The sequence below is a fragment of the Panulirus ornatus genome, chromosome 62 (genome assembly GCF_036320965.1).
Source record: "Panulirus ornatus isolate Po-2019 chromosome 62, ASM3632096v1, whole genome shotgun sequence".
Classification (NCBI taxonomy): domain Eukaryota; kingdom Metazoa; phylum Arthropoda; class Malacostraca; order Decapoda; family Palinuridae; genus Panulirus; species Panulirus ornatus.
Genome location: NC_092285.1, coordinates 12,752,713 through 12,766,798, shown reverse-complemented (window position 1 = coordinate 12,766,798; position 14,086 = coordinate 12,752,713). Strand labels below are relative to the sequence as shown.

The 14,086-nt window shown below is 41.0% G+C and overlaps 1 protein-coding gene across 10 annotated transcripts in view; it reads left to right on the top strand.

The window, feature by feature from the left end:
* The window catches only part of chb (chromosome bows), a 238,667-nt gene that overhangs the window by 48,857 nt on the left and 175,724 nt on the right, over positions 1-14,086 (top strand). For all 10 annotated transcript variants that reach the window (XM_071656220.1, XM_071656217.1, XM_071656214.1 and 7 more), the window contains exon 6: positions 6,844-6,932. In XM_071656220.1, coding sequence (XP_071512321.1) covers positions 6,844-6,932 — 89 coding nt within the window. The remainder of the gene's footprint in view (positions 1-6,843; positions 6,933-14,086) is intronic.

The following is a 14,086-nucleotide window of genomic DNA, read 5'->3' as shown; positions in this document are numbered from 1 at the left end:
AGCATTTATGGATCTGGAGAAGGCATATGATAGAGTTGATAGAGATGCTCTGTGGAAGGTATTAAGAATATATGGTGTGGGAGGAAAGTTGTTAGAAGCAGTGAAAAGTTTTTATCGAGGATGTAAGGCATGTGTACGTGTAGGAAGAGAGGAAAGTGATTGGTTCTCAGTGAATGTAGGTTTGCGGGAGGGGTGTGTGATGTCTCCATGGTTGTTTAATTTGTTTATGGATGGGGTTGTTAGGGAGGTAAATGCAAGAGTTTTGGAAAGAGGGGCAAGTATGAAGTCTGTTGGGGATGAGAGAGCTTGGGAAGTGAGTCAGTTGTTGTTCGCTGATGATACAGCGCTGGTGGCTGATTCATGTGAGAAACTGCAGAAGCTGGTGACTGAGTTTGGAAAAGTGTGTGGAAGAAGAAAGTTAAGAGTAAATGTGAATAAGAGCAAGGTTATTAGGTACAGTAGGTTTGAGGGTCAAGTCAATTGGAAGGTGAGTTTGAATGGAGAAAAACTGGAGGAAGTGAAGTGTTTTAGATATCTGGGAGTGGATCTGGCAGCGGATGGAACCATGGAAGCGGAAGTGGATCATAGGGTGGGGGAGGGGGCGAAAATCCTGGGGGCCTTGAAGAATGTGTGGAAGTCGAGAACATTATCTCGGAAAGCAAAAATGGGTATGTTTGAAGGAATAGTGGTTCCAACAATGTTGTATGGTTGCGAGGCGTGGGCTATGGATAGAGTTGTGCGCAGGAGGATGGATGTGCTGGAATTGAGATGTTTGAGGACAATGTGTGGTGTGAGGTGGTTTGATCGAGTAAGTAACGTAAGGGTAAGAGAGATGTGTGGAAATAAAAAGAGCATGGTTGAGAGAGCAGAAGAGGGTGTTTTGAAGTGGTTTGGGCACATGGAGAGGATGAGTGAGGAAAGATTGACCAAGAGGATATATGTGTCGGTGGTGGAGGGAACAAGGAGAAGAGGGAGACCAAATTGGAGGTGGAAAGATGGAGTGAAAAAGATTTTGTGTGATCGGGGCCTGAACATGCAGGAGGGTGAAAGGAGGGCAAGGAATAGAGTGAATTGGATCGATGTGGTATACCGGGGTTGACGTGCTGTCAGTGGATTGAAGCAAGGCATGTGAAGCGTCTGGGGTAAACCATGGAAAGCTGTGTAGGTATGTATATTTGCGTGTGTGGACGTATGTATATACATGTGTATGGGGGGGGGGGTTGGGCCATTTCTTTCGTCTGTTTCCTTGCGCTACCTCGCAAACGCGGGAGACAGCGACAAAGTATAATAAAAAAAAAAATAGATTGATGGAAGTGACTGAATGCAGAATAAAGGAGGAGCAGGGAGTTTTAGGAAAGATAGGGGTTGTATAGATCAGATTTTTTGTGGTGGAAATGACTGCAGATAAGTGTTTAGCGAAAGGCAAGAAGCTGATGTGTAGTAGTTGGTATGCAGCACCAACCAGGGAGCTGTATTACTGGTGCTACCTGACTGGTTATCGGGAGGGTTATTGGAGACAGCATAGTGAGCCAGCACTTCAGTGGTTATCAATTTGCAGTCCTCCTCTGACCAAGGTAGCTGTTTTTTCTTTCTACCTTACCCACATGTGAAATGTTGGTCTTCTGTCCACAAACAATACAATCTCTCCTTGCCACACGTAACATTCAACTCATGCAGATCATTCTTAATAACTCCAGATTTTCCTGTGTTGATCCCTGTGTTAGCTCTGCATTTTATCAGAATGGTAGGAGCAATTAGATAGAAGTAGTAGGTAGGAGTAGCAGGTAGAAACATGAGGCAGGAGCATTAGGCAGAAACAATAGGTAGAAGCAGTGGGTAGGAGCAACAGACACAAGCATTAGGTAGGAATGATTGGTAGGAACTTTATGTAGGAGCCTGTTAAGGATGAGGAATTAGAGGCTAAGAAGTGGCATTGAAGTTCACCTGTTATGGACACTTTTTATGTGGCCACCCCCTTGAGGGAGTTCCCCGAGGAACTTTGCATCAGAGATATAGATAGATAGATAGATATATAAGAAGCTGTATGCAGCTTCATTAGATTGGAGAAAGTGTGTGACAGAGTCAAGTAGAAAGCTTTATGTGTTAAGGATATATGGGGCAGAGACACCTGTTAGATGGTGTGAAAGCCATATGTAGGGTGCAAATGCATGTGTAAAAGTGGATGAAGAGTTAAGCAAAAGTTTCAGTATACATTTGGTTGTGAGGTAGGGCTGTGTGATGTCATAATGGCTTGACATATATGTATATGGATGGAATGATTAGAGAAATCAAAGCAAAATTAGGAAAAGAGGATGTAGAGATGGAGTGTGATGGTGAGGTATTAATTGATCAGTCTTGTGATATTAAGTGATCAGTCTTGTTGTGATGAGTAAAAGCCTGGTTATTAGGACTAGCAGGGTTGAGGGACAGTTTCATTAGGGCATGAGTTTGAATGGAGAAAACTTGGAAGAAGTTAGGTGTTTTAGATATCTGGGAGTGGATATGGCAGCAATTGGAACCATGGAAGTAAAGTGAGTTGTAGGGTGGGTGAGGGGTGAAGGCTCTGGAGCTCTGAAAAATGAGTGGAAAGAGAGAATGTTATTTGGCAGGGCAAGAATGGTTATATTTGAAGTATAGTAGTCCCAATAGTATCGTATGGATTCAAGGCATGCTCTACAGAGAAGGCTGTGCAGAGGATGGATGTGTTAAAAATGAAATGTTTGAAGATGACTTATAGTGTGAGATGATTTGATTGAGTAGATAATGAAAGGGTAGGAAAGAGATGTGGTAATATGTGAGTGGATGTGGCCTTTCTTTGTTCTTGGCGCTACCTCGCCAAAGTGGGAAACAGCAATCAAGTTTGGGATGGGGATAATGTTTATATATATTGGATGATGACTGTAATAATGATAGGAAAGAGAGTACTGATGGGTTATGAGGTATTGGTTCATTGAAATAAGGAATTGAAGACGTCAGAATCTGTTTCATGTGTCTAAGAGGTTATTGGAAACAATTCTACATGTTACTGAGCTGTGGAGAAATGAGTGGAAATGACGATCATCTTGTAGAGTAAGGCATTCATGTGGTATCTTCAAAGGGAAAAAGTGTAGATAAACTGAAGAAAGAGGTTATAGGTAAGGAAGGAATCATTGAGATGATCTGTAATATAAAGCAGTATAATGAGGTAGTATGTTCATATAGGAGAAGTTAGAATATTGACATAAAACATAATTTCATCCTTTGATAAGAGAGCTGGATGGTTAATAGCCTATATGAAAATAGGCTTAGTGTTGTCGTCTTAATTTGATGGAGGAGTCTTTGTGTACAATGGACTTGAATCGAATTTGAAAGCTTGCCTAACAGAGGAGTTCAGTATGGAACCAAGTTGCATCCAATTGCAATGTACCACAGGCCCATTTACTCATCTTAAATTTGCTTATAAAGAATTCTGTTTTGAAGTATGTCCAGTTATTTTTTCACTTCTTCCCTGAATAGTCCATGATGTTGAGAGTGGGATGTAATGTGTTGAACAAAATCTAGGCCCAAATTTGTAATCAGTTATTTTGTTGTATTTATGGCTCCTTTTGATTTTAGTGTGATACTTTTTGAAATCTTGTAGCATTTTGTGACGATAATGTTTTTTTTAGGGACTGTACTTTGTAGGTAATTTCTCATGAGAATTATGGTATATCTTTTCTGTCTGCACTCCAGAGAATAGTCTTAGTGTATGTAGCTGTTCCAGTTGTTCTGTGTGTGACAGTCAGTGCAGGTTGTGAATAGTCTTTCTACATTTTGAAACAACAGTTTTGCTAGCATTGAAGGATGATGCTGGCTGTCATCATCATTTTATGGAGATAAGTGGATAAGTATTCTGAAGAATGATAGTACTTGCCTGTCCCAATTTGAAGGTTTGGAATTATAGCTTACCATCTTTTTACAGGAGGCAATAGTATTTCTGTAGTGCTTGCTAAGAGTATAGATATCAGATATGATTATCCCTAGATCTACATGTCTTTGCTTGTATTTCTTCAATTCCTGAGTGAAGTAATCAAAAATTATCTTCTTTAAGCAGCTTAATCTATTTCTTTCATAATTGCCTGCCTCTTCCCATGTTAAGGAGGTAGTGCCAGGAACAGAAGAAAAGTCCTCATTTGCTCACATCCATTCTGTAGTTGTCATGTGTAGTGCATTGAAACCACAGCCCCTGTCTACAGTTTGGCTTAATGCACTGTTCCATTGTTTCTTCTGGCTGCTTCATGTGCTTTGGTTCAGTTCCTTGACAGCACGTTGCCCCATTTATACCACATTTCTCCAGTTCACTCTGTCCTGTGCACGCCTTTCACCTACCTGGATGTTCAGGCATGGAACATTGTAACCTTATTCACTCCTCCTTCCATCTCTAATTTGTTCTCCCCTTCTCCTTGCCCCCTCCATGACTGGTACGTATATCTTCTTTGTCAAACTCTCCTCACTGAATCTCTCCATACATCCAAACCATTTCGGCACATCATCCTCATCAGCTCTCTCAGCCATACTTCTCTTTTACCATGCCTTTTACTCACCCTTTTATTACTTACTCAATAAAGCCTCCTCATTCCACATATTGTTCTCTCATATTTCATTTCCAACATATTCTTCCTCATCCATACATTCTTAGCCATAGCCCATACCTCTCATCCGTATAAAACTGTCAGCATAAGTAGACCTTCAAACATCCATTTTTGACGCCCCAGATAGTGACCTTTTTCCATGCATTCCTCAGTTCAACCAGGACCTTCCTCATCCATACATTCTCATCTATATCCCATGCCTCATATCCATATAAATTTGTCATCATTAGTAGACCTTCAAGCATACCCATTTTTGACCCCCCAGATAGTTACTTTTTTCCATGCATTCCTCAGTGCAACCAGGACCTATGTCTCAGCACCCATGTTCACTCCCAGGTTTCTAAAACACTTCACTTCCTCCAAGTTTCTCTATTCAGACTTTGCTTCACTAACATAACAATTTTGCTTTTATTAACATTATTTGTCAGCTTCTTCCTTTCATACACTCTAGAATTCAGACACCAAGTTCTGCAGTGTCTCACTTGAATCTGACACCGGCTTTGTGTTAACAGCAAACAACACTTGATTTACATCCCAGGACCCACACTCGCACCCAACAGACTGCCTACTTTCCCCTTTCATTTACTTCCTTTGCCATCCTATCCATAAACAAATTAGAAACCTATGGCAAAATGACACACCCCTGCCTCAGACCCACCTTCACGTTGAATTACCCTCTTACTAGTTGCACACAATATCCATGGTAGCATCACACACCCTTGGCTACAGATTATTTTCTTTTGCAGTAATCTTAGACTTGGATAGAAGTATGCCCAGATTGAAACCAGTTTTGTTAAAAAGATATGAGTATAGCAGGGAAAATATTCCGTAGGGACTGATTTGAGATCAAGTGTTTAGAACCCTAATCCTGAAAGTAGAAAGGTTATAGTGAGATGAAAATATGAAAAAAGAAATCTTGAAAGAATTGTTTGTAAGACTTTGGAGTGCTTTTGTTGGAATGTAGCTGAACAGTTATTGCCACCTTCAGAAATATATGAGAGGCTAGATTTTATTGACCATCAAGATGAAAGAGGTAAAATAGATGATATTCTTCAAGCACTTAAGTTATCCTGAGTAGAGCACTGCTCTTTTGAGTATCACCTTTGAGAATGGTTGAAATTTTTTGAGTTAGGAAATGTTCCAAGATTTCTCAGCTTTTGCTTATTTTGTTGTGAAATTTAAACTGTTGGGAATGGTTAAAAGCATTAAGGCTGTACTCTGAAGTGCAGACAGAAAAATATACTGTACTGTGATTTACAAATGGAAAGTAGAGGATAGCAAAATACGTAATCTGCGCTTTGTTGTAAAATATCATTATTATTATATGTTAGTGTTATAAGAGCTAGCTAGTATATAGTTGGCTTCTAACACCTTTATGGTATTCATATTATCTGGAAGGATCAAACCTTTTACAGCTGTTGTGGTCAGTAGATTAAAAATTTGGAGGAAATTTTTATGGCTGCTTCTTGTATTAATACTTACAGAATGCAACAACACTATAAATCATTAGAATTTTATAAGATTTATATTTCATTGTATATATCTTTCCAAAAGGAGGAACAGAGGAAAGTGCCAATGCGAATCTTATTTCCTCTAAGACTGTTTTTTTGCTCTGGACACTACCTCACACGGGCAATATTGAACAAATATGAAAGAAAGAAAGATTTCATCTGGTATTCCGTCATCCATACTAAATGTTTTGTTAACAATTTAAGCACCCTTCTTCATCTATCCTCTCAAACAAATTGTACATTCCAACAGCCTTCTCATGTGTGGAGTCACCTTGATATTGTTTTCCATTAAGACTTGTGTGTCATTTTCCCATCAAATGTAGTTCACAGCTTTTACTGGAATCCAACTGCAAGTGTTTATATTGTAAAGGAGAGGTCATCTTTGGTGAAGCTGTATCAACATCATTAGATGGAAATGGAAACAGCTTTACCAAGGACTTTCGTATGCCAGTGGAGTTCATCATTTCCCTGCTCCTGCTTAGAATAAAGCCTTGAGGTAGCAGGAATCACCAAAAAGGCAGTCGTAGGATTACTTAATAATGATGATAGAGTAGTGCACACATTTCACTCTGTTTCTTCAGACACAGTTACCTAGTATCTTTAGAATATGAATCTGTGGAGGTTTCTCATTTTTTTGATATGATATATACCTTAAGAGTGGCTTTAGGCCTTTATGCATTATTATTGGAAATAGTGTTGATATGAAATATTACAACTTTCAGACTCCCAGCATTGATGACTCGGTTTGATGAAGTGCGAGACACTGGCTTAATGTTGCCATCTGCCACTACAGCTACAGGCACAATAGAAGGTAGGTGCAGCTTTTTTAGTGGTATTCTTGAGAATGCACACTATGTCTCTATATTGATGTATGAAAAGGATTTGATCCTGACTGAAAAGTAGTGTATAGAGGAAAAAAATGAATTGTAAACTGAAGCATATTTTCCCATTGAACACCAGTATTTAATGGTAGAGACATTCGTAGGGAGCACTAGCCAGACTTTTATTTCACACCATTCATGTTTGTGTCCTTGACTTTTTGACAGAACTTAGCAATTGTTAACAGCAATTAAGATTTAGTAGATCTTCTAGAAATTCAGAAAATTTGTGGAAGAAATTTGAATACTCGAATTTTTATTAAGATAATGAAGCATGGTTCCTGCATAGAAATGTATTGCAACAAAAATTTGTAAATTAGATAAGCATAAATTGGAGTACAGGTGTACTTTTTGATGAATAGACAAGTGAATCTGCTTTTTAGATGTACCATAAAGGCACCATATGAAAATGTGTTCCCAGTGAGGAAGCTGTAACAGGTATTTAATGCCATACCAGGAAAACTGAGAAAAATTTATGGGATAACTACAGATACTTTCAAAAGAAAGCTAGTTTCTTGGTTGAAGACTATACCAGACGGAACTTGAACAGTTACCCCAGGGGAGAAGTCACTGAGAAAAGCAGCCTTTTACAACAGGCAAGAGATTAGTAATAGATTAGCAGTTAAGAGAAATGAAGTTGTACTACAAGCAGGTAGTGCTAGCCCTGCCATCATGGCAAAATATCTTTGTAAGTGCTTGAAGGTAGGTAGCTGCAGACACTGTTACTCATTTTTATCCCCCATGGTTCCATCTGCTGTCAAGTCTACTCTCAGTTTCTTAAAGAACTCCGACTCCTTCAGGTCCTCTCCATTCCAAGTTACTCTCAAACCATCTTTTCTCGTCCCCTTACATCTCATTACCTTACTTTCTGTTCATTTTCTCTCTCTCAACTTCCTTTTTTACACACTCTCCTAGACTATGTCATTGGCTGTAGGAGTTTCTCTCCTGAGTCTATATTTTTTATGTAGACCCATCTTCACCAAGAACCATTAACCTTTCTTCCCTCCCACTCTTGCACAGGTTGTACCCTTTTGGCAAAATATTACTAGGTTTAGTAACTGTTCATATACACCACGTATTTGTAGCACCTTCCACAAACCCTCTCTCTCAACCCTGTTGTAGGCTTTCTCCAAATTTATAAATGCCACATTCAGATCGCTCTTTTTCTAAGTTTTCATATACAAACTTATCAGAGTAAGCACCAAGTCTATAAATCCACCACCTCTTCTGAAGCCACGTTACTCACTTTTAGTCTGATGTCCTGTGCATGCAATTACCTTCTCATTAGTCACTATCTCACACATCTTACCAGCTATACTCTGCAGACTCATATTTGCGTAGTTGGAGCCTTTACTTATATCCCCCCCCCTTCCCCATATATAAGGGCACTTCTTTCTGCTCTCAAACTTTCCTCACTTCCCATCCATGTCATTTCGTTTTCTAAAGCCATTACAAACTTTCAAACTTGTCTCCACCAGGAAGTGATCAAAGCATCCCTCCAGGTGCTCCTCTTAGCACATTCACATCCAACAGTCTCTCCTTCGCATGCTTCATTTAGTACATACTGTGATCCATTGATGCCCATTTGTGCTCATCCCCACCCACCAATGTATGGTTAGGTATAGTGTGCATCTTTTTTTCTTTTTAAGGCATGCATTCTTAATCACCAATCCTTTTCCAGCGCTCAACTCATCAGGCTGTTCAACACCATCATTTAAACTTGATACTCCATCCCTCTAGGTTGTACCCTCAACTGCCATGTAACCCACTCTTGCATTTAAATCTCCTACCTCTAAGGTTAGATCCCTTCCATTAGAATTGCATTCCTCCCAAATAATTTTTCCCCACTCTTGCGTTCAGGTGTGTAAGCACTGATGATCACCCACGTCTCATAACCTACTTTAATTCTCATCCACATCAGTCTAGTACTCACACCAGTACATTCTTTCAAGATTCCCATAACTCTTTCATCTGAAATGCCACCCTTCCTTTGCTCTTGCCCTCACACAAACCCCGGACTTTTCTCTTCAGAAATTCCAAAACTATTTCTCCCCCTTCTCCTTGAGCCAAGTTCCATTAAGACCCAAAACATCCAGGTTCCTCTTCCCAAACATAGCTTCTTGTTCTTATCTTGGTCGCATCCACTTACATTCAGTTACCCAGTCTGAGCCTTTGAAGGGAGGCTCTTGGCTCTTTTTGTTCCCCTTTTAGAAAGTAACATTACAAAGTGGTTAGGGCTTCCAGCCCCCTTCTCCTGCCTCAATTAGCTGCCTGTTTCAGCACACAGGAGCTAGATGGATAGTTTCTTATTCTCCTATCCCTAGGGATAAAGGAAACATGACTTAGAATGAAGAATCTTGTGAGTTACCTATTTTTAGTATTTTCAAATATTAAGCAAAAGATAGAGAGTAGGTGGTGGATAAGCAATAGGTGGAGAGGAAGCTTGTTTTTTGTAGATTGAGTTCCAGTAGTCCATGAGGCAGAGAAAGAATCTGCGTGGGCCAAAGTAGATAAATATGACACTAAATGGAGTGGCAGTTCACTGTACTACTCCTACAACTTTTATCAACACCCAGGTGGTAGTACTTTTGATTGGGTGAGTTACCAGACAGGTGAAATATAGTTTAGGGTTGATCAGGAAAATTTTTTTGCATGGGATATTGAGAGATTCTTTTCCTTGTCCAAATTCGATGCCATTAAATGTTCTTAGAGTGTATAGTTGTTTTTGTCCCTTGTGTCCATGTTTGTGGTGTGGGAATTGAATATCATATATGCGTCCTGAGTGATGCGTGTTATGGCTGGAATTATATGAATGTGAGTTGTTAGCCATTCAGGGTAACAAAGGATGCAAATTGTATTCATGTCTGTCAATAGTGAAAAGAGTGACACAAGACTTATGTGGTGATTTGGGTGAACCAAAGTTCTAGATATTAGATTGTGCACTGATGAAAGGCCTTTCACACTGTGTATGCACACGATGATGGAAAATCAAGTTAGAAGAAAGTAAAGAGTACTTTTTCATGGAGAACTCTACGGTAGAGGTTATGTATTTTAGAGATGAAGCCTATGTGAGGCTTTTGTGGCCAGCAATGAAGTTGGCCCACCAGTTTTTTGTTAGTGTTGTAGAGGATATTGTCTAGAATCTTTTGTGGTAGGCTGTGTTGGAGGACAGTGTCAGATATTCTGTTGATGTCTATTGCCCTTAATCCTGTGCAGTAGGGGCTTGTAGTTAGTTGAATATATCTAGGATGTTTTGTATGAGGTTTGTGCACCATATGGTGGTGAAGTGATTGGGTCTAAAGCCATGCTGTGCAGGAAAAAGTCAGAACACACCTGCGTGAGGTGGCACTACAGGGAGAAGATCAATGTTGGGATAAGGACCAGCAGCATTAGCTTACAGCCACTACTCATTGAAAGCCTACCAGTACCTGGATATCATCAACTAGGACTTCACCCTCTATAAAGCCTTGTACTCCAAAGGATACCAGCTTTCCCTGCTCTCACTTGGATCACAGCTCTAAGTGTTGTTCTTACAAGGAAGTGAATATGTTGTGAGCTCCTGGATATGGAACCATTTTCTTTAAAAAGGACTGTATTCTATCAGATCAAACTTATCGAATGCTTATTGAAGAAGGAGAATGACTTCCCTAGCTTTTATGCCTTTGATTGCTGTCGTTTTCAAAAGTAAACCAAAGAGGAAACACCAGTAGTGTAAGTGGCACTGGAATGCATTAGTGATGGAAGTCCATTAGATATTTTGGTAGAGAATATCACCTGGTTTACCAAGGGTCTGGTGACCTGGCACCAACTGGAAGAAAGGGGTCATGAGTGCTGCAACGTAGTGGCTACCCATGCTAACATAACATAGGGCCTACTTAAACACACTAATAAATCATGACTGCATAAGGAAGTGAGCGCAGTCTGCCTCACGCATGACAGATTGACCTGAAGCATGCTACGCATGCCAATTCACAAGACCTTCACATTACTTTTTAAAATCTTATGGTAAATGCAGTAACCAATAGTTTCTTGTCTGCAGTGTAAGAGACTATTCCATATTTATAGTTGAGAATCATTCTTATAACATTTTGCATATGATGCTTGCATCCACAACATCATCTTGTGTAAATGCTTTTATGATGTATAGAATTTTCATTGAGTATTCTTGTGCTTTATACTGACTTTCCTTATGTTTTATCACTATACTGATGAGACTTTACCTTTTCCTGCCTCCCCGTGTTTATCCCCCTTACCAGTATGTTTCAGTTGTTGTTTTTGAATATCCTTCCATCTCATTGAAAATTCTGTTTTGAATTTTACAAGTATATTGTAGTAATTTATTGTGTGGCATCGATCCTCAACAGTATTTTTTTATCCCTGCTCTTAGATTAACCTCAGGGCTGGAGGGTGCAAGTTGCTGCGGAAGGGGAGGTCAGGGCCAGGTGTAGTAAAATCTCACATTAACATGCGGGAGAGGGCTCTTGCATGGCCCACCTGTTGGTGAAGAGCCTGTTCCACCTCACTGGTCACTGCCAACCATCACTACCACCATCCACCCACTGCTTATCCTACCTCTTGCCACTCACCGTACATCACCTATCACAACCTATCCCTGACCTCACATCACTTCCCACAATTCACAAGTTCCCCATGTCACCTAGCAAACTTCACCTGCCACTGACCCCTCATCTCCTCATCTGGCCTAGAAAAAGAAGTGTCATGCAGGTGATGGTAGACCTGTCGCTTAAAGGCAGACGCATAGTATGAGGTGGGAGAAACATAAGGAAGTGAAAGAGTTCCGTATTCCTGCTGTGAGAGGAAAGATGACATGATACTGGCAAACTCTTGGCTTGTGTCTGACCTATACAGAGGAGTAGGAGGCACACTGTCTACCAGATCTCAGCAGCAGAAGCTGGATTACTTTTGACTCGCCTGTGGAGAAGGAAGATGGAGGAAGCATCCCCTCCCCCCTACATGTTTGAGAAGTTCAGTACTTCTCACATGGAACGATCAGTCTCAGGACTGCTAAACTCTTATTCTCATCATAGCTAAGCTGATCTTTTTAAAGGCAGCTTTAGCAAATTTGACTGAGTTCATATTCTGACATTTGGGTAAAAAAAACTGGAGGATAAGTGTGTATAACAAACATGAGTGACAGTGGAATTACTGTCATACCTACAACTTCTTTTCTGTATGAAATTTTTGCATACACTTAACATTAGAGTATAACTCTCTCCCTATACAGTACAAATAGGACATGACGCAAATGCATGCATATGCGCACACATGCACAGAGGTGACCTGATAACAACATTTGAGATTTTAGGATAGCTTGATGATGTGGACAGTAAACTGGTCTTCATTTTATTATCTTTGTTGCTCAATCCTGGACCCTCTTTGTTAGTTCTTTGTGTATTCTTAGTCCTAAGAAACACATTTGGAAGGACTACTCTATTTTTGCCTTCTTATAGGATATGAATAGTTTGATGAATAATGTCTTTATCTCTTAACTTGATTGTGATTCGGATATTTATCAGCAGAGAGTTTGTCTCCATCACATTTCCGCCAAATTAGAACTTGGACAACGGGTTAAGTACAATGCCGAGTGTTAGAAGCCCTGTATCTGATGGCCTCATTGAACGCCCTTTAGCACCCCTTGAGGGTGAGTGGTCCTGTACCTGAGTGGATCACTGTGCACCCTCAAACACCGTCGCATTGTGGGTCTTACTAGATGGTCTGTAATATCTTCTCTGTGTGAGCGGCCTTGTACCCAAGGGCCTCACTAGATGCCTACTAACATCCTCTCAGTGTAAGTGGCCCTATACCCAAGGGCCTCACTGGATGCCTACTAACATCTCAGTTTAAGTGGCCTTATATCTGTGGGCGTCTGACTAAACAAACACCTGGTCCTGCTGTATGTTGGACTTAGTAATCACCTTGTGGCCTCTTTATGTGGCAGGCAGTAGTGCAGACCTTAGATTGGTACCATTCCTTTAGGGCAGGTGATGAGTTGGGATGATCTAGAGGACATATACGTTAAAGGTAGATGCACTCTTAGTTGATCATTGTGGTAGTGTGGTGGTTGGTGAGGAACGTATGAACCCTCACATTCCCCAGCCATTAACAGTGGTTAGGTGATGGAGAGGCCTCGCCCTGATCATTAGCGGCAAGGTTGTGGGAGAGTTGAGAAGAGAGGCTTTGGCCTCGTCACCGTTTAAAAGTTCCCCGTAGGTGTGGTGCATCATGTGGCCCGGAGTGGGATGTAGTCCCAGCTGCTGTATGATGTGTGGCCCTGATGTATGGGAGACGGAGGTTGGCTGCCGCGACTCGGGTGGGCACTGCTCCTCCTGACCCACCTGCTGCAGGTGTGGTATGATCGCACTTGCCCACATGGAGGTATCCCGCTCTTAACTCATCTCTGCTGATCCTCACACAGTTTGTGGTGTCTCAGTAGTCTGGCCTCAGGGGCAGACTTCACTGTTAACCTTTAATTCAGCGGATCTTGTAATTGCCTGTCTTGAATTGGCGCTCACACAACCCGTGATTGCCTATGAATCCGGGTCCCTGAGACGCCCTGTCCATACAGCAGGTATTGTATACATTTTTGAACCTTAGAGGACCTTTATGTGTGCCCAGATACACACATACCGTACGCACGCGCGCTAGAACAACCAGAGGACAGACATGAAATTAAGCATGAGTCTTGTGAAGAAAGATGTGAAGAAGTACCTTTATGGTATAAGAGTAGTGGATGAATTGGGTAAAATGACTGGAGAAAATATTATAAATGCAGACGGCGTAAGAGAAGTTATATGACAGTAGAGATGGTTCAAGGAATGGAGGGGGGGGGGGGGCACCTGTGTGAAACTCCCTCCTTGTACACTTCAACAGGTAATTACACACTTGTGAAATTACAAGACAGGATAGTACAGGAGTGGCCCAGCAGGGGGTGGGGGGATGACGCAAGACGCTGGTGGTGGTGCACGGTGCTGCGGGGTTGGAGAGGCGCACATCCTGCTGCAGGATACGACTGTTAAAAGTTCAGAGTTCAGATTTCTCCCGGTCTTATTGGTCTTTTGAGCTTGTC